General features: G+C 45.0%; 1 protein-coding gene and 3 non-coding genes across 5 annotated transcripts; 1 reads left to right on the top strand and 3 right to left on the bottom strand.

The window, feature by feature from the left end:
• Positions 1-3,195: 3,195 nt before the first annotated feature.
• LOC136396570 (U6 spliceosomal RNA) lies at positions 3,196-3,298 on the bottom strand. The gene has a single exon (XR_010749831.1). It is a non-coding gene; the product is annotated as a U6 spliceosomal RNA (small nuclear RNA).
• A 2,098-nt stretch (positions 3,299-5,396) lies between these two features.
• Positions 5,397-5,537, bottom strand: LOC136396366 (U4 spliceosomal RNA). Its single transcript, XR_010749675.1, has one exon. It is a non-coding gene; the product is annotated as a U4 spliceosomal RNA (small nuclear RNA).
• Positions 5,538-6,048: 511 nt separating this feature from the next.
• Positions 6,049-6,189, bottom strand: LOC136396367 (U4 spliceosomal RNA). Its single transcript, XR_010749676.1, has one exon. It is a non-coding gene; the product is annotated as a U4 spliceosomal RNA (small nuclear RNA).
• A 4,483-nt stretch (positions 6,190-10,672) lies between these two features.
• SIRT4 (sirtuin 4) lies at positions 10,673-19,593 on the top strand. Of its 2 annotated transcripts, none has more exons than XM_066365976.1 (5): positions 10,673-10,738; positions 12,572-13,069; positions 15,397-15,532; positions 15,804-16,015; positions 19,194-19,593. In XM_066365976.1, exons 2-4 carry the CDS (start codon positions 12,579-12,581, stop codon positions 15,954-15,956), a joined length of 780 nt encoding a protein of 259 aa, XP_066222073.1. In that variant the 5' UTR covers positions 10,673-10,738; positions 12,572-12,578; the 3' UTR covers positions 15,957-16,015; positions 19,194-19,593. The 2 variants fall into 2 exon arrangements, with proteins under 2 accessions (XP_066222073.1, XP_066222072.1); XM_066365975.1 differs by having other exon boundaries at positions 15,397-15,691.
• Positions 19,594-24,534: the final 4,941 nt, after the last annotated feature.

Here is a 24,534-nt window from a genome sequence, read left to right as displayed (position 1 = left end):
TGAGTTCAGGCTCATCTGATTTGAGCAAGGCTCACCAGCTTGAGCCCAAGGTCACCGGCTTGAGCAAGGTGTTACTCAGTCTGCTGTAGCCCCACGGTCGAGGCACATATGAGAAAGCAATCAATGAACAACTAAGGTGCCACAACGAAGAATTGATGCTTCTCATCTCTCTCCCTTCCTGTCTGTCTGTCCCTATCTGTCCCCCTCTCTCTCTCTCTGTCACAAAAAAAGAAAGAAAAAAAAAGCACCATTATTTTCCATGACCTCTGACCTCACTAGAGGACCCCCAGTGTGATGTGCCTTCTCCCCAGCTCTCCCTCTTTCCTTTCTCAGTTCCAGTCACAGGCAATACCTTTCAATTCCTTCAAGAGGCCACATCTTCTCGACTTCAGACCCCTGCAGGTGCTGTTGCTCCTGCTAAAATGCATCCTGTCCTTTTTTTGCCTCTCCTCCTTCAGTTTACAGTTCAGCTACCCCCTCCTCCAGGAAGCCTTCCCTGACCACCTCCCAGGCTTGGATAAATTGGTCCCACAACCCCCACCAAAGCATTTAACACTGTGTCAGATACCACCGGAAGCACTTTTTTTTTTATTATTAAAGACTTAATTTATTCATTTTAGAAAGGAGAGAGAGAGAGAGAAGGGAGGAGCAGGAAGCATCAACTCCCATATGTGCCTTGACCAGGCAAGCCCAGGGTTTTGAACCAGCGACCTCAGTATTCCAGGTCGACGCTTTATCCACTGCGCCACCACAGGTCAGGCTGGAAGCACTTTTATTATATTATCTCATTTAACATCTACAAAATCTCTACGGCAATGAGCCTCTTTCTTGGTGGCACATGAAGCCATCTAGAAAGATTTAAAATATATAATATTTTTGTTGTTTTGTGCCCAGGACTAACTTTCAGAAATTCTGATTTAATTGGCCTGAAATACAGCCTGGGCATCAGAATTTTTAAAAGCGCCCCAGGTGATTCTCGTGCACAGCCAGGGTGGACACCCATGGCCCCTCAGGTAGATACAATCCTGACATTTCTTTTACAACCAGAGGCACAGAAAAGTTAAGTAGATAGCCTAGGGTCACACAGCTAGTGAATAGTGGAGTGAGGATTTTTTTTATTATATATTTTTACATGGACAGAGAGAGAGTCAGAGAGAGGGATAGACAGGGACAGACAGACAGGAACGGAGAGAGATGAGAAGCATCAATCATCAGTTTTTTGTTGCGAGACCTTAGTTGTTCATTGATTGCTTTCTCATATGTGCCTTGACCGCGGGCCTTCAGCAGACTGAGTAACCCCTTACTCAAGCCAGCGACCTTGGGTCCAAGCTGGTGAGCTTTTGCTCAAACCAGATGAGCCCGCGCTCAAGCTGGCGACCTCGGGATCTCGAACCTGGGTCCTCTGCATTCCAGTCCAACACTCTATCCACTGCGCCACCGCCTGGTCAGGAGAGTGAGGATTTGAACCCAGAAAGTCTGACTTTAAAGCTTCACAGGGGGCCCTGGCCGGTTGGCTCAGCGGTAGAACGTCGGTCTGGCGTGCAGGGGACCCGGGTTCGATTCCCTGCCAGGGCACACAGGAGAAGCGCCCATTTGCTTCTCCACCCCCCCCCACCCCCTCCTTCCTCTCTGTCTCTCTCTTCCCCTCCCGCAGCCGAGGCTCCTCCATTGGAGCAAAGATGGCCCGGGCGCTGGGGATGGCTCCTTGGCCTCTGCCCCAGGCCTTAGAGTGGCTCTGGTCGCAACATGGCGACGCCCAGGATGGGCAGAGCATCGCCCCCTGGTGGGCAGAGCGTTGCCCCTGGTGGGCGTGCCGGGTGGATCCCCGTCGGGCGCATGCGGGAGTCTGTCTGACTGTCTCTCCCCGTTTCCAGCTTCAGAAAAAAGAAAAACAAAACAAAACAAAAAAAAGCTTCACAGGAGAGGGGAGGGAGCAATGGGCCTCAGTTAATTTTCCCGGTGATAGCAAGCTGTGAGCCAGCTCTCTTCTGGATGGACACTGAGGGCCCCTCGGGCATGGGCTATTTTTAACCTATAGAAGCTAGTGATTCTTGCAGACAATCCTGTAGTGACTGGACCGCTGAGAAGATTGTTTGGGGGCTGGTGTACCCTTTCCCTGATGAAATAGTCCTTACGGTCCCCCTTTTCCATCTCCCAGAGCAAGTGGGGTCCAGACTGGCTTGGGCTATCAGGTGGGAGGGCTGGGAGGGGATCAACTCCATCAGGGGCTAATGTTTTCTTTTTTTTTTTTTTTTTTTTTAATTTTTATTTATTTATTCATTTTAGAGGAGAGAGAGAGAGAGATTGAGAGAGAGAGAGAGAGAGAGAGAGAGAGAAGGGGGGAGGAGCAGGAAGCTTCAACTTCCATATGTGCCTTGACCAGGCAAGCCCAGGGTTTTGAACTGGCGACCTCAGCATTCCAGGTCGACGCTTTATCCACTGCGCCACCACAGGTCAGGCAGGGGCTAATGTTTTCAAGGATATTTCTTTACATGGAGGAGGGGGGAAAGGGTCAGGATTACCTCACCCAGCTCAGCCCCTTTTGCCTGACTGCCTGGGAAGGAGCTGGAGAACAAACAAGCATTAGAACTGGATGTGGTCTGGCGTGACCAGGCGGTGGCACAGTGGATAGAGCATCGGACAGGGATGCGGAGGACCCAGGGTTCAAGACCCCGAGCTCACTAGCTTGAGTGCAGGCTCATCTGGTTTGAGCAATGCTCACCAACTTGGACTCAAGGTCGCTGGCTCAAGCAAGCGGTTACTCGGTCTGCTGAAGGCCCACAGTCAAGGCACATGTGAGAAAGCAATCAATGAACAACTAAGGTGTTGCAACAAAAAAAAACAATGATTGATGCTTCTCATCTCTCTCTGTTCCTGTCTGTCTGTCCCTATATATCCCTCTCTCTGCCTCTCTCTCTGTCCCTGGGGGGGAAAAAAAATCCTTCACCTCTTTCTTTCTCCCAGTCCCTCAATCCCCTTCTCGATCAATCTGTTCTCAAAAAATATGTATAAAACACTTTGCCCTGGCTGGATAGCTCAGTTGGTTAGAGTGTCGTCCAGAGTGCAGAGGTTGCCAGCTTGTTTCCCGGTCAGGGCACATACAGAAACAGATCGATGTGCTTCTCTCTCTCTCTCTCTCTCTCTCTCTCCCTCTCTTCCTTCCTCTCTTTCTAAAATGATTATATAAAATAATTAAAATATGTAGAATGCTTCACAAATTTGCATGTCAAGAGCCATGCTGATCTTCTCTGTATTGTTTCCATTTTAGTATGTGTTGTGGAAATGAGTATAAGGGAACCACCTCTTAAAATGCAAAATATGTATGGCTTTTGTGCAGGCAATATGACCTATAAAACATTTTCCCTAGAAATACCCCACAAATAGGCAGAAATGCACATCTGAGGATGTTCATCATAGCATTGCTTACAAGGGGGGGGGGGGGGCTGTGAACACACACACAAACTAGAAACAACCTAAATGTTCATCAATAGGGAATTGGTTAGCTGTAGTGGAATATAGCCCTATGGGAAGAGGAAAGCTGTGTGCCGACATGGGATATATGTCCATAACATACTGTTCAGCCGAAATAAAAAGAAAGTAGTAGAACTGTATGTAGAGTATAACCCAATGCTGATTCATAATTATGTTGACATGAACATGTAGACAAAAAAGGGATTCTAAAAAAAAGGGGGGGTTCTATGGAAAGTAACCTACCAGGGTAATCTGATCATAAATTCATAATCGGGAAGGTCATGGTGGCTAGTCACACCCCAGGCCTATAACTTCTTTAGAGTGAGAGAGAAAGAAAGAGAGGAACATCAATTTGTTGTTCCACTCATCCATGCATTCATAGTTGACTCTTGTATGTCTGACCAGGGCTCAAATATGTAACCTGGGTCTATTAGGACAATGAGCTATCCAACTAAGCCACCCAAACAGGGTCCTTTGTGTAATCTTCCTTACTTCTCTCCTTAATCTCAAATGCATAAAAAGAAGCTACAAAACTGTTATTCTCTGGCCTGACCTGTGGTGGCGCAGTGGATAAAGCGTCGACCTGGAAATGCTGAGGTCACCGGTTCGAAACCCTGGGCTTGCCTGGTCAAGGCACATATGGGAGTTGATGCTTCCAGCTCCTCCCCCTTCTCTCTCTCTGTCTCTCCTCTCTCTCTCTCTGTCTCTCCCTCTCCTTTCTAAAATGAATTTTTAAAAAAAGCAAAAAACAAAAACAAAAACAAAACCCTGTTATTCTCTGGAGCATCTGAGATCTTGCTTACCAGCATATATAATCAGTTTGGCTCAAATAAACTCTTATAAAAATTCTCTACAGGTTTGGACGTTTCTTACACCAACAAATAGAACAATTTGGAGGAATAATCTTCCCTACCTGAGGCTATCTCCTCTAGCAATGGAGGTGGGATTATGGAGGGGGCTTCATCACTTCTTCACATATGCAATGTTTAGATTTTATATACAAACATTCAGTAATTTTGTAACCAGAAAAAAATTAGGTTGTGGAACAAACCAATACTATGCAAAAATCACACAAATCCACTTTAAAATGATTAATTTTATATTATGTGAATTTCACTTCAATTAAAAGTAAGTCATTGGCCCTGGCCAGGAGGCTCAGTGATTAGTGTGGAGGTCATGGGTTCGATCCCCAGTCAGGGCACATAGGAGAGGCAACCAATGAGTGCACAACTAAATGGAACAACTAAGTGGAAGAACGAGTTGGTGCTTCTCTCTCCACCCCCATCCCCATCCCCATCTCTCAAATTACTGTAATGGTAAAAACAGTCATTAGAACTCAACTACCTAGCCAAAGGGAGATTCCAGTAGAAATGAGAGCTCGGCACACAGTAAGTGCTCAATAGTTGTTGCTGTAGGAACTTGGTTGGTTTCCTGCATGGCTCCATCACATCACCCTGTTTGTTTTTTTTATAACACTGAAATAATCTGTAAGTATCTAGTTTATATGTTTGTTTACTTACTTGAGGTCTCTCTGGAGACTGTGAGGTGCCTGAAGCAGGAACAGGGCCAAGTGGTTTCCCCAGTGCTACTTTGAACCAATGGATTTGCCCGACCACCACCTTAGTGACCACATCCTTTCCCTCTTGGGCCAAAGCAGTATTTGATGGGTGGTGGCCTAAGCAGGTCTTGCTGAATCTGCCATGCCCGTGACTAGAACTCCTGAGGACTTCTGTATGGGAACACTTCTGATCTTCCCGGTGTAGGAAAGGTGCGCGGAGGAACTTCGAAGAATGAAAACCACGCATATCCTCTGAAGAATTCACCATGACGGACTCCCTTCGCTCGTCAGTTCTAGCCAAATAACGAAACATTACCCAAACCAAAAAAACCTTTAAAACCTCTTCTTAAAACAATTGAATGTTCAGTCTCCGTAGAGACTGTCAAAAATTGCCAATGCCGACTGTATTTCAAGTCGTCATGGCGGGGTATTGGGAAAAGTTTTCAATTAGCAATAATCGCGCCTCGGATAAACCTCATTGGCTACGATACTGCCACTGCGCAAAGCTGGAGGTTTGGTATAGAAACTACACTCTCCGACGGATGACAACAGCTTTTTCACTGAGGGTGAGCGACTGTCAGCGAGTTCGTGGATCTGACGCGTTCTCTTTCGAGCAGTTTTATTTAAGGCCAGTTTGCATGGGAGACTACTTGTTGTTGCACCATCCCTTGTAGAACATTCAGATTTTAGAAATGAGAGTACATTCGCTGGGGATGCTGGGGAACTTTATGCAAATCACCATAACGTCACAGAGACTGATGGTATTGACTTGAATTTTGAGTGAGATACGGAGGCAGGAAAACAGCGAAATCGAGAGATAGAGAGCATTTTCAGTAAGTTAAACCTCAGATGTTTGAGAGCATGCATCGGGGACAAAAGAGAACAGGAAAACCACTGTACGTAGATAGACTTGGAAAGTAGAGCAAGTCTACTAACTGATTTATAACCACGGAAAAAACAAAGCACAGTACACGTTTACACAAGAAAGTTATCTTACTTTTATTAACCAAATTATTCAGTCTCCGTAGAGACCGTCAAAAATTGCCAATGCCGACTATATTTCAAGTCGTCACGGCGGGGTATTGGGAAAAGTTTTCAATTAGCAATAATCGCGCCTCGGATAAACCTCATTGGCTACGATACTGCCACTGCGCAAAGCTAACAAGTAAGCATACAACTCATCATTCCCAATAAGCAGGGTTCCTATTTCAAAAAGGAGAATTTGAGTAGTATAGAAAAACCTCCCATTATTATTTGGATGACAATTATACAACCATACTAAGATCCCTTGGAAATGCACACGCTGTTTCTGAAGATATGCTTTATTTCACTGAACTAGTTTTTCGTAGAGCATAGAGCAAGGCATTATGGGAAAGGACATGCTAATTACCTAATGCAAAATTTGAATTGGGGAGGATGAGAAATAGGGTTCACTTGACTCCGCAATTCACAGTGTAACTATCCTCTCAGAAATAATTTTTTACTGTGGCAAAATATACATAACTTAAAATTTAACATTTTAACGATTTTTAAGCGTACAGTTCAGTAGCATCATGTATAGTTAGTTACATTGTTTGCAACCATCTCAAGAACCTTTTCATGATCCCAAACTGAAACTCGATACCCATTAATCACTAGCTCTCCATTGCCCCTTCCTCCAGCCCCTGGCAACCTCTATTGTACTTTCCGTTTCTATGAATTTGATTATTCTGAGCACCTTATGAGTAGAATCATTCAATATTTGCCCCTTTGTGTCTGGCTTATTTCATAACATATTTTTAGGGTCTATCTATGTTGTAATATATTTCAGAATGTCATTCCTTTTTATGACTGACTAGTATTCTATTGTATAGAATTTTGTAATCCATTTATTCTACAATGGACATGTATTGCTCCTACCTTTCAGCTATTATGAATAATGATCCTATGAATACTCTGGCATACAAGTATCAGTTTGAGTTCTTGTTTTCAATTCTTTTGTGTATATCCCTAGAAGTGGAATTTCTGGATCATATTCTAATTCTATGTTTAATACAAAAGAGTTTTCTGTGGGCATCTTAATTTAGAGGAGGGATGCTGAAAGAAAGTAGCTATTTCCACAGAAATGTTCACAGTTCATGAAGTTTGAAGTAACTTCTACTCTGTTTTCCCTCTGCAAGTGGAAAGCTGTTAAAAACCGCTGCCTGGATTTGTTTTCTCCTTGAAACATGTTCTTCAAAAATACTTTTGGTTTTTGCTACTCATTAAGATGCAGATAGGCCCTGGCCAGAGCAGTGAATACATACAGTGTCATCCTGGAGGTTTCGGGTTTGATCCCCATCAGGACACATAAGAGAAGCAACCAATAAGTGCACAGCGAGTTGATGCTTCTCTCTCTCTCTCTCAAATCAATGGGAAATTAAAAAAAAAAAAATGCAAATAGCCCTGGCCAGATAGCTCTGTTGGTTAGAGCATCAGTCTGAAGCACGGAGGTTGCCGGTTTGATCCCCAGTCTGAACACATACAGGAATGGATTGATGTTCCTGTCTCTATTGTGCTTTCCCTTCCTCTCTAGCTAAAATCAATCAATAAATTTTAAAAAGAAAAGAAAAAGATGCAATTAGTCTTTGAGAAAGTGACATTCCTAACACTTTATTATACAAAATTTTCAAATGAAACATTTAAAGTATTGCTCAGTGAATATTCATGTAGTCAGTATCTAGATGCAAAAATGAACATTTTTTTTTTTTACAGAGACAGAAACAGAGAGAGATGAGAAGCATCAATCATCAGTTTTTCGTTGCGACACCTTAGTTGTTTATTGATTGCTTTCTCATATGTGCCTTGACCATGGGCCTTCAGCAGACCAAGTAACCCCTTGCTCAAGCCAGTGACCTTGGGTCCAAGCTGGTGAGCTTTGCTCAAGCCAGATGAGCCCGCGCTCAAATTGGCGACCTTGGGGTCTTGAACCCGGAGTCCTTTGCATCCCAGTCCGATGCTCTGTCCACTGCACCCCTGCCTGGTCAGGCCAAAAATGAATATCTTTAAAAGACCTATATAATGCTAATGTGTAGTTAATTTTTTTCCTAGCTATGAGTGCCAAGGTAAGAAAAATCAGCAGAAAAAAACCAAAAAACAAAAAAACTCGGCCCTGGCTGGTTGGCTCAGCGGTAGAGCCTCGACCTGGCGTGTGAGGGACCCGGGTTCGATTTCTGGCCAGGGCACATAGGAGAAGCACCCATTTGCTTCTCCACCCCCCCCTCCTTCCTCTCTGTCTCTCTCTTCCCCTCCCGCAGCCAAGGCTCCATTGGAGCAAGGATGGCCCGGGCGCTGGGGATGGCTCCTTGGCCTCTGCCCCAGGCGCTAGAGTGGCTCTGGTCGCAGCAGAGCGACGCCCCGGAGGGGCAGAGCATCGCCCCCTGGTGGGCAGAGCATCGCCCCTGGTGGGCGTGCCGGGTGGATCCCGGTCGGGCCCATGCGGGAGTCTGTCTGACTGTCTCTCCCCGTTTCCAGCTTCAGAAAACAAACAAACAAACAAAAACAAAACAAAAAAAAACTCCACTAACAATCTGTTTGATTTACTTTGACACAATCGAGGACTTAGTTATTTATTCCTAATGTGGTAGAGTTGTGAGAAATACAAAGACTAGGGTTATTCAAATAACTTAGCTCTCAACTGAGAATGTCTTGATTGGGTGGCTCGGCTCATTGCATCCTGTCAGTAGCTATCAAGGGACATTCTGTTTCATTCAAGGGACATACATACCTTGAATGACCTCTTCATCCTTCACTGACGACTTTCCAGCACTATGAGAAAAATGGGAAACTCAGCTTTTTCCCAGAATGTGAGATTCTTTGAGGCCCAAAAGCACAAAAGTTATGTATTCCTAGTGAGTCTCTATTAATAATGCTCATTCTACTTGGAGAACTGAAAAATAGCATGAGTTGGAAATCTTTCATAATAAAATTTGGCTGCGGGCTCTGGCCGGTTGGCTCAGTGGTAGAGTCTGGGGTTCAATTCCTGGCCAGGGCACACAGGAGAGGCGCCCATCTGCTTCTTCACCCCTCCCCCTCTCCTTCCTCTCTGTCTCTCTCTTCCCCTCCTGCAGCCGAGGCTCCATTGGAGCAAAGTTGGCCTGGGCGCTGAGGATGGCTCCATGGCCTCTGCCTCAGGCACTAGAATGGCTCTGGTTGCAACAAAGCGACGCCCTAGATGGGCAGAGCATCGCCCCCCTGGTGGGCATGCCGGGTGGATCCTGGTCGGGTGCTTGCGGATGTCTGTCTGACTGCCTCCCCGTTTCCAACTTCAGAAAAATACAAAAAAAAAAAAAAAAAAAAAATGGCTGCGGTGGGAGGAATGTCACATTTTGGGCATTTCCATGGTTTTAATCAAATACCCATGTGTGCAGAAAACATTCTGGATTACAATTGTTTTGACTTAGTAAAAATTTCCAGTCTCTATTTTGGTCCTTTCTTTCAGCTGGTGTGGTAACAAAAGGCTGTCATGTCAGATGATTCTTCCAGCTTTGTCGTGACCTCTCTGAGCTGTTGCTAGAGGCACTGCTCCCAAACTACTTAGCTCCGTTACTTTACCAACATTTACCTCCATATATTTAATGAGAGGACCAGAAGTCAAACTGTGACTCCCACTTCTATACTGTTCCTCTGAGCTTCAGTTCATCTTAAACTGAGGAAGTGGTTTCTTAGGTGGTCTTCATAGTCCCTGCTAGCTGTTCTTTGATTATGTTCTTTTCTTTTTTAATACTTTATTTATTGGTTTTACAGAGACAGGAGAGAAAGGGGGGCATGGAATGGGAAGTATCAACTCATAGTTGCTTCATGTTAGTTGTTCATTGCTTCCTTGTTGTATGTGCCTTGACCAGGGAAGCCCAGGGTTTCAGACTGGCAACCTTGGCATTCCAGGCCGAAGGTTTATCCACTGAGCCACCACAGGCCGGGCTGATTATGTTCTAAAACACAAATTGATTCATGTCTTATTTAGGTGATGCTATAGAGCAGCGGTTCTAATAGGCTACATATTTGAAACAACTGGGAAATCTGTAAACCAATTTGATGCCCATGCGTTTCCCTAGACCAATTAAATCAATCTCTGGGAGTGAAAACCAGGCACTGTGTTGGTTAATTTAATTAAAACACAAGATAGAAAATAAAATTGGAGAAGCCAAGTGGGTAAACACATTAGTCCCTGTATATTAGATTTGGCTTTAATTTTCGTTAATATGTAAAAACATCAATTTTTCAGGTACTTATGGACGTACTTCTTGACAACCCACAGCAAGGTGGTAACTTGATTCTGTCACGGTGAGTGGAAAGGATCATAAACACTTAAGTTGGGGGTGAATCAAATATAAAAGAACCATTATTAAGGCTTCTATCTTAAGAGAGAATGAATTACTAAGTTAGCGCTGTTTGGATGTACAATTTTGCACACAGGACATTGGTGTGACGCTCTACTTGTCAGAGAAGACAGTGTATTGCCTGCCTTATGTGTGAGCAACACATCGCGGACCGAGATTCAAAACCTCTGACCGGGAAGAGCAGACCCAGAAACCGACCAATCTGGCTATCTCAACTGTGAATCCTAGAGCATTGTGGGACTTGTAGTTTTTCTTGCATTATTTAAGCTTCGTAAACTACATTTCCCAAAATGCAAATATAGCCAGTCAGTCCCACTGTCGGACTTGAAGTGTTCCCCTAAGGTTGTGAAAGGTAAGTGTTCTCTGGAAGGGTTGCAGTTTCTAGAAGTTGTGGATTTCTTGTAAGGAATTTAATTTCTCCTCTTTGCCCTTTGGTGGGACCTGGGAGAGCACTTGTTCTAATTAAGCGCATTTTCAGCGAGGTTTCCTAAGCCCTTAGGTCTCGGAATTAGGACTCTGTGTTTGTTTAGCTGTTCACATGGAATGTTAAGGAGAAGTCGGGGTCCTGAATGCAGATCTGGAAATCCAAGCATAAAATAATGTTTACAGGCCTTGGCTGGTTGGCTCAGTGGCAGAGCGTTGGCCTGGCGTGCAGAAGTCCCGGGTTCGATTCCCGGCCAGGGCACACAGGAGAAGCGCCCACATCTGCTTCTCCACCCCTCCCCCTCCCCTTCCTCTCTGTCTCTCTCTTCCCCTCCCGCAGCTAAGGCTCCATTGGAGCAAAGATGGCCCGGGTGCTGGGGATGGCTCTGTGGCCTCTGCCTCAGGCGCTAGAGTGGCTCTGGTCGCAACATAGCGACGCCCAGGATGGGCAGAGCATCGCCCCCTGGTGGGCAGAGCATCACCCCTGGTGGGCGGGCTGGGTGGATCCTGGTCGGGCGCATGCGGGAGTCTGACTGTCTCTCCCCATTTCCAGCTTCAGAAAAAAAAAAAAAAAAAAAAAAAAATAATAATAATGTTTACATATGCCATGCACATCACTAAAGAATGTCTGCTTTCTATCAAATAATGCCAAATTCTACCCTGGCCTGGTAGCTTAGTTGGTTAGAGAGCATGGTCCCTATACGCCAAGCTGTGGGTTCAATCCTCTGTCAGAGCACATATAAGAAACAACCAATGATGCATCAGTATGTGGAACAACAAATTGATGTTTCTCTCTCTCAAAAAAAAAGTTTTAAAACTATAAAAAAAGGAAACAACTGAAAAAATAAATAAACAATACCCCCACCCCCAAGATCATAGAGAACAGATAGGTGGTTGCCAAAGGCCAGGATAGGGTGGGGGGGGAAATGGGTAAAAGGCAGTCATAAGTTATAGAACTCCAGTTATGAAATAAATGTCATGGGGGTGGGGATCTAATGTACTGCATGGTGATTACAGTTAACAATACTATATTGCATATTTGAAAGTTGCTAAGAGAATAGATCTTAAAATTCTTCATCACAAGAAAAATGTTTTTTAACTGTGTGGTGACAGACATAACTAAATTTATTGTGCTGGTCATTTCACAATGTATACAAATATATATACATATGTTTTTATCTTTTATTTATTGATTTTAGAAAGAGGGAGTGCCTGACCTGTGGTGGTACAGCGGATAAAGTGTCAACCTGGAATGCTGAGGTTGCTGGTTTGAAACCCTGGGCTTGCCTGGTCAAGGCACATATAGGAATTGATGCTTCCTGCTCCTCTTGCTCTCTCCCCACTCTATAAAATGAGTAAATAAAGTCTTTAATTTTTTTTTATTCATTTCAGAGAGGAGAGAGAGAGAGAGAGAGAGAGAAGGTGGGGAGGAACAGGAAGCATCAACTCCCATATGTGCCTTGACCAGGCAAGCCCAGGGTTTCAAACCAGCAACCTCAGTGTTCCAGGTCGATGCTTTTATCCACTGCGCCACCACAGGTCAGGCTAAATAAAGTCTTTTTTTAAAAAAGAAAGAAAGGGAAAGAGAGACAGGAACATTGATCCATTCCTACATGTGCCTTGACCGGGGATCAAACTGGCAACCTCTGCATTTCAGGACAATACTCCAATCATCATGTTGCACACCTGAAACCAATGTTATATGTCAATTATACATAAAAAAATACATACATTGGTTTTTTACATAAGTTTCTTTCTCTAGAAGGAGGATGAACTTTCGGCTGCCTTTCAGGGCAGCGAAAGGCTGCTGGATGGTGAACCACAGCCAGCACTGTTCACATGGATCCATTGGGTTATTTGTGCCACAAAGTCCTCCCGTGGACCCTGAGAAAGTCAAAGAGTTACAGCGCTTCATCACCCTTTCCAAGAGACTCCTGGTGATGACCGGGGCAGGAATCTCCACTGAGTCAGGTATCCCAGACTACAGGTCAGAAAAGGTGGGACTTTATGCCCGAACTGACCGTAGGCCCATCCAACATGTGGATTTTGTAAGGAGTGCTCGAATCCGCCAGCGGTACTGGGCGAGAAACTTTGTGGGCTGGCCTCTGTTCTCCTCTCATCAGCCTAACCCTGCACACTGGGCTTTGAGCAACTGGGAGAGACTCGGAAAGCTGCACTGGTTGGTGACCCAAAACGTGGATGCCTTGCACACCAAGGCGGGGAGTCAGCGCTTAACAGAGCTTCACGGATGCATGCACAGGTGCAGAAAGCTCTAAATGGTTTGAATGAAGAAATGTGTGCTCTGTAAGGGCAGGGGCCTTGGGCTTCTTTATCACCACTGTCTTCCTTAGACTTTGAGAAAAGGATTCGGGAGCAAGTTGTCTCATTTGGAATTGATCCCAGCAAACTCAGTGAGGGAGTAGGGAAATGGAGAAGGGAGGAAAGGCAAAAAGGGTACGTTAATGTATGGGATACTGCTTTAGGAAGCTGGAGCTCTGTCCAGTGGGGGGCCCTCTGACTGTATCTAGAGCAAGCTTCAGAATTCTCACTGAAAGTCAGAGATCACTCTTGGGGAATTAACTCCCTAACATTGACTCTGCTCCTCCAGAGAAGACTTCCTCGGCCACAGGAAGTTGCTTAAAAGAGAACTATGTGCAGTGACCTCTAGCTGTCCTGAGGGGACTATGAGCATATGCTACAAACTGCTCCATCTCTGGTGCCTAGACACGTAGAATGCAAGTATATAATCAGAACCCAGACACACAGAATGCAGTATAGCCTGGCATATAGTCAGAACTGAATAAATCAACACATGCAGCCCTGGCAGTAACAAGCTAATTGGAGACCACTACCTTATCTTTAAGCCCCAGAGATCCTCCAGCCAATCATAAAATATTTATTGGGTGCCTACAATGTGTGGTGTGTATTGGTGTGCTGTTTGGTGTGTGATCAAAACCAAAGTGTAAAACTTGGTCTACTTTACACGTGAGAACTTTGTGATCTGCTTGGGCGAGGCCAAAAAAAAACATATTTAACGACAAACACTTCCACACATGATTGTTAAATTGTGTGGTCCCTGATAGACCTGCTTTACAAGTTTAGAGAAACAGATTTAGTAAAGATTGGAGAAATCAGGAAAGCTTTTATGGGTGAAGTGGGGCTTGAGACTGGCTCAGATTTGACTAGGCAAAGGAGGGGAAAGAGCTTTCTAACTGAAAGGAATTTGCAGAGTCCAGAAGAGATTAGTCTGGCCTCTGGGGAGACTAGTATGAAATCAGATGTCTGGGAAGTCTAGACCCAACTCATGGGTGCATATGAAAATCATGTAGTGCAATTTGGGTCTGTTGTGAGACCGAAGGGAACTATTAGTGGTTTCTGAGCAAGAAAGCAACATGATAAAAATAACATTTGAGGAAGGCTAGACAGGATTAGAAAGAGTAGCTCAGGGTCAGCCTGAAGGACCCAGACTAAGGTGATTGGCAGGGGAATGAGAGGACTAATGATGACTATGGATCTATTTAAAAAGCTTGTTTTTCCAAAATTCAAACATCCACAAAAGAGAATAAATAGTACAATGAACTTCCATATACCATTACCCAGATTCAAAGATTTTATCATGTCTACTTTATCTCTTCCTATCTCTTCTGAAATATTATAAAATATATTCATTGCAGAGGGGACCTTTTAAATTAAAAAAAAAAAATCAACATAATCTGATGGTTGAGGCCCTGGCCAGTGGCTCAGTGGTAGAGCATTGGCCCAGCACATAGACATCCCAGGTTCGATTCTCAGTCAGGGCACACATGAGAAGTGACCATTTGCTTCTCCCCCGCCTTCTCTCCCGCTTCCCCTCCCACAGCCAGTGCCTTGATTAGTTCCAGCATGGTCCTGGGCACTGAGGATAGCTGGGTTAGTCCGAGCACACTAGCCTCAGGCACTAAAAATAGCTCAGTACTCGAGCATCAGCCCAAGATGGGGTTGCAGGGTGGATCCCAGGTCAGGGTGGGTGCATGTGGGAGTCTGTCTCACTCTCCCCACCTCTCAACTAAACAAACAAACAAACAAAAACAACTGATGGTTGACTAGATAGAATAAAAGGAATAACAAGTTTTTCCCAAGGGTTTCAGCCCAAGTAACTGGACAAATGATGGTGATGGAGAAGTTGGGAGCTAGCAGGTTAAGCAGGAGTGTTTAGTAAGGAAAGAGATGTACATTACTTGTCCTAGAAGGTTGGCAGTGGAAGAAAGGTAAGACAGGTGATAGCTAAAGAGGTCATGGGAAGATATGCCTAAAACTGGGTGATAGGTGGCCTGACCTTTGGTGGCGCAGTGGATAAAGCATTGACCTGGAATGCTGAGGTCACTGGTTCAAAACCCTGTACTTGTCTGGTCAAGGCACATATGGGAGTTGATGCTTCCTGCTCCTCCCCCCTTCCTCTCTCTCTTCTCTAATAAATAAATTAAAAAAAAAACAAAACCCAAAACTGGGTGATAGGAACAGGACGCAACAGAGGAGCTAAAAATAGTTGGTAGTTGCGTGCCTCCCCAGGACAGACCGCTGTTCACTCAGCCTCCTCTTTGTTTCCAGGGTCCTCTGCTTGCATTGTGGTGAACGGACTCCCCGCGGGGTGCTGCAGGAGCGTTTTGAAGTCCTGAACCCCACCTGGGGCGCTGAAGCCCATGGCCTGGCTCCTGATGGCGACGTCTTCCTCACAGAGGAGCAGGTACAGAGCTTTCAGGTCCCATCCTGTGCTCGATGTGGAGGCCCCCTCAAACCGGATGTAGTCTTCTTCGGGGACACAGTGAACCCCAGCAAGGTCGACTTTGTGCACAGGCTCGTCAGAGAAGCCGACTCTCTCTTGGTAGTGGGATCATCTTTACAGGTATCTGAGTCGGTCAGGGTGGAAACCGCTCCTTTTGTGAGCCTCTCCAGGGCTCCCTACTTCTCTCTTCCTGAATCTAAAGATCTCTCACCTGTGACTTCTCCTCGTACAGGTGTACTCTGGTTACAGGTTTATCCTCACTGCCCGGGAGAAGAAATTACCAATTGCAATATTGAACATTGGGCCCACTCGGTCAGATAACTTGGCGTGTCTGAAACTGGATTCTCGTTGTGGGGAGTTGCTGCCTTTAATAGACCCACACTGATCACAGACGAAGTTCCTGAACCAGAAGCTCGGACTTTCACTTGTATCCTGCTGCTAATGGTAAATGCCTTCTCAGACACCAGATTCCGGTCCCATTCACCGGGGAGCACTGACAAAATATAGAAGGTTCTAGGCTTCTTAATGTATGGCCATTCTTAATTCATTTCCTAATGTACATTAAGCTATACTGTTGAAAAGACTATGATTTTCAAATTCTAGTCACATATCTAAAATCTGCCATAACTTTTTTCCATTAAAAAAAATTAACAGCTTTATTGAGATGTGTCACACACCATAAAGTTCACCCTTTAAAAGTATACAATTGGCCTGACCTGTGGTGGCGCAGTGGATAAAGCGTCGACCTGGAAATGCTGAGGTTGCCGGTTTGAAACCCTGGGCTTGCCTGGTCAAGGCACATATGGGAGTTGATGCTTCCAGCTCCTCCCCCCCCCCCTTCTCTCTCTCTCTGTCTCTCCTCTCTCTCTGTCTCTCCCTCTCCTCTCAAAAAAAAATGAATAAATAAATTAAAAAAAAAAAGTATACAATTGGCCTGACCTGTGGTGGTGCAGAGGGATAAAGTGTTGACCTGGAATGCTGAGGTCGCCGGTTCGAAACCTTGGGCTTGCCTGGTCAAGGCACATATGGGAGTTGATGCTTCCTGCTCCTCCCCCTTCTCTCTCTCTCTCACACACTCCTCTCTCTCTCTCTCTGAAAATCAATCAATAAAAATATATATATATAAAACATTAAAAAAAATAAAAGTATACAATTGTTTTTAGTACACTCACAAAGCTGTGTGCATCACCACTATCTAATTTCAGAACATTTCATCATCCCAAGAAGAAATCTTGTTCCCGTTACTAGTCATTCTCCATGTCCCTGCACCTCCCTCCCACCCTCTCACCCCCACCTAAGTTCCTGGCAAAAACTAATCTTTCTGTTTCTGCCTATTGTAGACCTTTCATATAGTATGTAGCCTTTTGTGTTTGGATGTTTTCAAGGTTCATTCTTTTCACAGCATGTGCAAGTACTTTATATCTATTTTAATCTGTGAGTACAACCCCTTAAAAATATAAACAGCTTTATTGAGACATAATTCACATATCACAGCTCGCTCAATGTGTACAATTCATTTTTAGTCTGTTCCTAGAAGAGTACAACCAGTTCTTTAAAAATAGACTTTTTTTTAGAGCAGATTTAGGTCCATGGAATTGAGCAGAAAACGAGGAGTTCCCATATTCTCCCTGCCCCATACACTCACACAGTTTCTTTATCATGCACCTACTGAAGGGTGTCTTTGTTGCTTCCAAGTTTTTGTCAATTATAAATAAAGCTGCTATAAACGTGTGTGCAGGCTTTGGCGTGGACATAAATTTTCAACTAATATGGGTAAATACTAAGCATCGAGACTGGTGGATCATATGCTAAAAATGAGTTTAATTTTGCCTGACCTGTGGTGGTGCAGTGGAGAAGCGTTGACCTGGAACGCTGAGGTCGCCTGTTAGAAATCCTGGGCTTGCGTGGTCAAGGCACATACAAGAAGCAACTATGAGCTGATGCTTCCTGCTCCCCCTCTCACCTTTCTCTCCTTCTCTCTCTAAAATCAGTAAATAAAAAAAAAATTTTTTTACAGAGACAGAGAGAGGGATAGACAGACAGGAACGGAGAGATGAGAAGCATCAATTATTAGTTTTTCTTTGCGCATTGTGACTCCTTAGTTGTTCATTGATTGCTTTCTCATATGTGCCTTGACCGCGGGCCTTCAGAAGACCGAGTAACCCCTTGCTCGAGCCAGTGACCTTGGGTTGAAGCTGGTGAGCTTTTGCTCAAACCAGATGAGCCTGTGCTGAAGCTGGCGACCTCGGGGTCTCAAACCTGGGTCCTCCGCATCCCAGTCTGACGCTCTATCCACTGCGCCACCACCTGGCCAGGCAGTAAATAAAATATTTTTAAAAACAGTTTTGCTTGGCCTGACCAGGCAGTGGCACAGTGGATAGAGCCTTGGACTGGGACGTGGAGGACCCAGGTTCAAAACCTCCAGGTCGCTGGCTAAGCGTGGGCTCATTTGCCTTGAGCATAGGGTTGCTGGCTTGAGCTTGGGATCATAGACATGACCCCATGGTCACTGGCTTGATTGAGCAAGGGGTCACTTGTTCTGCTGTAGCCCCTCTGGTCAGGCACATATGAGAAAGCAATCAATGAACAACTAAGATGCCACACGAAGAATTGATACTTCTCATCTCTCTCCCTTACTGTCCATCTGTCCCTCTCTCTGACTCCGTCTGTCAAAAAAACAAACAAAACTAGTTTCACCTGACCTGTGGTGGCACAGTGGATATATCCTCAACCTGGAATGCTGAGGTTGCTGTTTTGAAATGGTAGGCTTGCCAGTCAAGGCACATACAACAAAGAACCAATGAAATACTTAAGTGAAGCAACTATGAGCTGATACTTCTCGCTCCCTCCACCCTCTCCTCTCTTTGTAAAATCAATAAAATAAACTGAAAAAAAAGTTTCATTTTGTAAGAAACTGCCAAACTGTCTTTCCCACCAGTGGTTGTACCACTTACATTCCCACCAGCAATGGATGAGAGTTCCTATAACCACCACTTTTCAAAACTGTTTTGATTGAACTATACATACAAAGAAGTACACATATTGTAAATGGGCAGCTTGATGAAGACCTGCCGCATCTACATCAAGGAACAGATCATTACTAGTACCCAAGAAGTCCTCTTTTTTTTTTTTTCTTTTAAAAAAAGACTTTATGTATTTATTTTAGAGAGGAGAAAGAGAGAGAGGGGGGAGGGGGAAGAGCAGGAAGCATTAACTCCCATCTGTGCCTTGACCAGGCAAGTCCGGGGTTCGAGCTGGCAACCTCAGCATTCCAGGTTGGTGCTTTATCCACTGCGCCACCACAGGTCAGGCCCCAAGAAGTCCTCTTAGCACAAGCACTTTGTAACTAGCTCCTTATTACTAGAATACATATTTATTGTAGAAGTTTAGATGAGGCACTTAAGAGTTTAATACAAATTAGCCATAATCCCCCCAAAATTTAACATTCTGGTATAACTAAATCTGTTTTTACAAATATTGAATCAGTGTTTTATTATATCCTATTATACTGGCTGTATTTACATATCCTAGCTATAATTTTTTGAATGGTGGACAGATGTTCTCATTTTCCTCACCCCCCTCTTGGCTTATTTCCACATTAATTTGTTTCCTTTCTTTTCAGATCCCTTAGGATTCATCCTTCTTCTTCTAACTAATCGAAGCGCTCCAAGTGCAGCCGGAAGAGGGCAGCAAACCAACATCTCTCTGCCAGCTCATCTCAGAACTGGGCAGATTTCAGAGCCAAGGAGTTGAGATCTTCAGGCTGATGAGATGAGGCTCCCGAAGAAGGACTTTTTCAAAGCAGCAGCTTCTCTTGATAGGGAAAAATTCTTTCACTTCCTTTTTATCTCATCAGGCAGAAGAAATGGCCCAAGAAACATGTAGGTCAGAATGGTCTCTGGAGTTCTAACCCAAGGATCTCGCTCTTGTGTGTGTGGTGGGAAAGGGAGGGGATGGGGGAGTAATGGGAGTGGGAAATGAATTAATTTATGATTCTAAATAGATAAATGTCTTTAACTGAACCATTTTAGCATTTTTTTTTTTGAAAAGATGAACTATGCTATGAATTAATTTTTCATTAACTAAGGAAAAAAGGAATCATTTTCAAAATAGCACACCAGGTATGTGAGCTGTCATTTATATTTTTTAATCAACTAAAAGCAAATGGGACTTTAGGACATGGTTCTCTAAGGATTTCTGCTTCATTTCAGCCAGAATGAGGCACCTGCCTTGAACCTGGTCTGTAGAGAGGAAACAGTGAATCCCCAAGTGGGATCTTAAATTGATTTGTTTCTGCCGGGTCGAGCAGCAAGACTTGTTTGATTACTGCGTTAGCCAGAAAGAATCATTGTACTATGCTAAAGCTTTCTGCACAATCTCATCAAAAAGTGAAGTGGATGAAAGAATCACAGCCTATTCTGGGTAGTCTTTTGCCTCCAGTTAGGGCAAGCAATACATGTTCATCCTGCACCTGCCCAGGAAGCAAATTTCAGTTAACTGGGATAATCCAAGATCTTGAAAACACAGAGTTCTTTTCACCTGCACAACTGTAGGTGTGCTCATAGCCATTATTAATTCTGAAGAGGTGTAAGGTTGTTGTAAATCTTATTACAGCCTTTTTTGCAGGTATTTTGAACCAGATTTGCTCAATTATCCAAAGTCAGTACCTATAACTACTACCAATAATTGTATTGGATCTGGGGCTTTTGAATCTTAAGCCATTCTTATCTGCAAATCTCAAATGGTTACTGATAGATACTATTAATATAGTGTCTATAAGGTACTAAAGCTACAAAGATACAACCTCTTGCCCTCAAATGACTCATGGAGGATGTGCTATTTCCCCCACACTTATGCTCTACCAGAAAATAACAGGCCTGCATGGAATGACAGAATGAGAAAATTTAGTCCATTCCCATTCCTTTTTTTTTTTTTTTGGCATTTTTTTGGGGCATTTTTCCAGAGCTGGAAACGGGGAGGCAGTCAGAAGTCAGACAGACTTCCACATGCGCCCAACCAGGATCCACCCGGCATGCCCACCAGGGGGCGATGCTCTGCCTCTCTGGGGCGTCGCTCTGTTGCATCCAGAGCCATCCTAGCGCCTTAGGCAGAGGCCACAGAGCCATCCTCAGCGCCCTGGCTACTTTGCTCCAATGGAGCCTCGACTGCGGGAGGGGAAGAGAGAGACAGAGAGGAAGGAGAGGGGGAGGGGTGGAGAAGCAGATGGGCGCTTCTCCTGTGCGCCCTGGCCGGGAATCGAACCCGGGACTCTTGCACGCCAGGCCGACACTCTACCACTGAGCCAACCAGCCAGGGCCCCCATTCCTTTTTTAAAAAAAATTTATTTATTCATTTTTATTATTTTTTTTGTTGTTTGTTTTTGTTTTTTTGTATTTTTCTGAAGTTGGAAATGGGGAGACAGTCAGACAGACTCCTGAATGCGCCCGACCGGGATTCACCTGGCATGCCCACCAGGGGCGATGCTTTGCCCATCCTGGGCGTCACCATGTTGCGACCAGAGCCACTCTAGCACCTGAGGCAGAGGCCACAGAGCCATCCCCAGCGCCCGGGCCTTCTTTGCTCCAATGGAGCCTTGGCTGCGGGAGGGGAAGAGAGAGACAGAGAGGAAGGCGCGGCGGAGTGGTGGAGAAGCAAATGGGCGCTTCTCCTGTGTGCCCTGGCCGGGAATCAAACCCGGGTCCTCCGCACGCTAGGCCGACGCTCTACCGCTGAGCCAACCGGTCAGGGCCCCCATTCCTTTTTGAGGGAATTTAATATCCAGACTTACAGACTTAATCTAAGGCCACAGTACATAGTTTTAGAGCCAGGACTAGAATCTAAGTAGATTTTCCTCCCAGTTTTCTTTTTAAACAACAATGCATCTGAAGATCATAGTTAGAAAGAAGTTAACCTGAAGTAGGAGCAGAAGCCAGCAGTACACCTGGCCAAGGAGACTAGGAACAGTTAAATATAGGCAGTGGAGCCTGACCTGCGGTGGCGCAGTGGTTAAACCGTCGACCTGGAATGCTGAGGTCACCAGTTCGAAACTCTGGGCTTGCTTGGTCAAGGCACATATGGGAGTTGATGCTTCCCATTCCACCCCCTTTTCTCTCTCTCTTTCTCTCTGCCTCATCTCTCTAAAATGAATAAACTAAAACAAAAAAATCTTTAAAAAAAATTTAAATATAGGCAGTGGAGAGTTGGTGAGGTTGCCAGGGGGAGAAGTCCAGCTCTTTCACTACCTAATGTTGGCACAATTCATGAAATCAAGTCTTTAGGGCCTTAGGAATGTTCCTTTTCATATTTCCTCTTGAAATGGCATTCTTTCCAAATAATTTGTCTCAAGAGCAACTTGACACCTCCCTTGAACCTGTTCTTGAACTTGATAATTCCTGAAGCTGATGGTTCTCATGTCTCTTTATATCTTTAGCTTTCTACCAGCACAGCAGTTCCTATCCCACTATAAATGCCCTCAGTTGGAATAACAAACATGGTTACATGGTTCTAACTGCGTAAGCCCAGCTTTGGACATGTCTCAAAGTCATGCTTTCCCTCCACTGCTTCCATAGTTCTGCTCTGCTTTCATAGTTTCGGTAAGTAGGAGTCACAAAGGCAAACAGGTATATAACACACAAAACCTCCTTCCCACTAGCTCATATTTTCTTTCTTTTAAAAATTTTTTTCAGCCCTGGCCGGTTGGCTCAGTGGTAGAGTCGGCCTGGCGTGCAGAAGTCCAGGGTTCGATTCCCGGCCAGGGCACACAGAAGAAGCGCCTATCTGCTTCTCCACCCTCCCCCTCTCCTTCCTCTCTGTCTCTCTCTTCCCCTCCCACAGCCAAGGCTCCATTGGAGCAAAGTTGGCCTGGGCACTGAGGATGGCTCTGTGGCCTCTGCCTCAGGTGCTAGAATGGTCCTGGTTGCAACAGAGCAATGCCCCAGATGGGCGGAGCATCGCCCCCTGGTGGGCATGCGGGTGGATCCCAGTCAGGCACATGTGGGAGTCTGACTGCCTCCCCGTTTCCAACTTTAGAAAAATACAAAAAATAATAATTTTTTTTCTATTGATTTGAGAGGATGTGGGGGGAAGGGAAAGAAGGAAAGGGAGAGAGAGAGGCATCAACTCATTTCACTTAGTTATTCCACTTGGCTGTGTACTCTTTGCTTCTTATAGGTGCTTTGACCAGGGGTCAAACCTGTGACCTCTGGCACACTGGGTCGACGTTTTATCCACTGACTCACCCAGCCAGGGCTGTATTTTCTTTTCTATATTGTCACAATCTGAATATCCTTCTCTCCTCTCTCCCTTAAATAATAGCATTACTGAGTACACTTTACATATCACAAGCACCGAGTGAAAGCACTTTACAACACATCAGCTCAGTAAGAATTAACAAGAGATGCTTGGGCATGAATAAAGGCCAGTCTTCAGTGAATACTGAAATTTTCCTGAGAAGATCAAAGGAAGGATGGATAAGAAATTCAACACTCCTAGGTCAGGTGAACAGCTGTCCCAGATTGCCCCGTACTGAGGGGCTTGCTGAGATGCAGGGCCTGTGGTGCTCAAATCACGATGCATTGGGGGTCATCCTGCTGCTAGGTATATAATAACCAAGGTTGCCAACAGATATTAGTTAATTCCAGAAATATCCCTGTTGAGATTCAAAATGGTGCTCCAGGATCCAGATTTTTTTTTTCTCACAGAACAGATAAATTCCACTTCATGATGAAAAAATTAAACTCATCCCACAAAGGAGAGGTTTTTTTCTCAATTTATTGGAAAAAATATATAGCGTGGAATTGAAACTTTTAGGCTACAGACTTGGATTTCCATCTGTTTCTCCCTACATACTAGTTAGGTGAACTTGGGCAAGTTGTTTTTATCTAATCTTCAGTCTTTTTATAAGTGAGACTAATAGTAGCTACTTCACGGGGTTGTTACGAGGATTAAGCAGGGTAACGATTCGATTCATGAGAAGCTCACAGCAGTGCCTGGCACACAGTAAACAAATGCTCAGCCATTGAAAACAGGATGGGGGGGGGGGCAGGATGGTGGAAAGGGAAGCTGTCCTACCTGCCAAACTGTTGGGTCCAACCTATTTACTCTTTTAACTAGACTCACGGGACTCTTCCTCAAAACCACATTTCCTTTTTGTGTACCTGCTTTTTTTTTTTTTTTTTTTTTTTTTTTTTTGTATTTTTCTGAAGCTGGAAACGGGGAGAGTCAGTCAGACAGACTCCCGCATGCGCCCGACCGGGATCCACCGGGCACACCCACCAGGGGTGAAGCTCTGCCCACCAGGGGGCAATGCTCTGCCCCTCCGGGGCGTCGCTCTGCCACGACCAGAGCCACTCTAGCGCCTGGGGCAGAGGCCAAGGAGCCATCCCCAGCGCCTGGGCCATCCTTGCTCCAATGGAGCCTTGGCTGCGGGAGGGGAAGAGAGAGACAGAGAGGAAGGGGGGGGGGTAGAGAAGCAAATGGGCGCGTCTCCTATGTGCCCTGGCCGGGAATCGAACCTGGGTCCCCCGCACGCCAGGCCGACGCTCTACCGCTGACCCAACCGGCCAGGGCCCTGCTTATTTTTTAAACATTACAAAAGTCTTGTCTGATGTAGTAAATCCTTTCTAAAGAAAATAAAAAGTGAGCCTGACCTATGGTGGCGCAGTGGATAAAGCTTCGACTTGGAACACTGAGGTTGCAGGTTCAAAACCCTGGGCTTACCCGGTCAAGGCACATAAGGGAGTTGATGCTTCCTGCTCCTCCCACCTTGTGTCTCCCTTCTCTCTCTCTCAAATGAGTAAGTAAAATCTTATTTTAAATTTTTTCTTTATTTTTTATTTATTCATTTTAGACAGGAGAGGGAGAGACAGAGAGAGAGGAGAGAGAGACAGAGAGAAGGGGGGAGGAGCTGGAAGCATCAACTCCCATATGTGCCTTGACCAGGTAAGCCCAGGGTTTCGAACCGG

This window comes from Saccopteryx leptura, chromosome 2, assembly GCF_036850995.1.
Source record: "Saccopteryx leptura isolate mSacLep1 chromosome 2, mSacLep1_pri_phased_curated, whole genome shotgun sequence".
NCBI lineage: Eukaryota > Metazoa > Chordata > Mammalia > Chiroptera > Emballonuridae > Saccopteryx > Saccopteryx leptura.
This window is presented reverse-complemented; position numbering and strand designations above follow the sequence as displayed.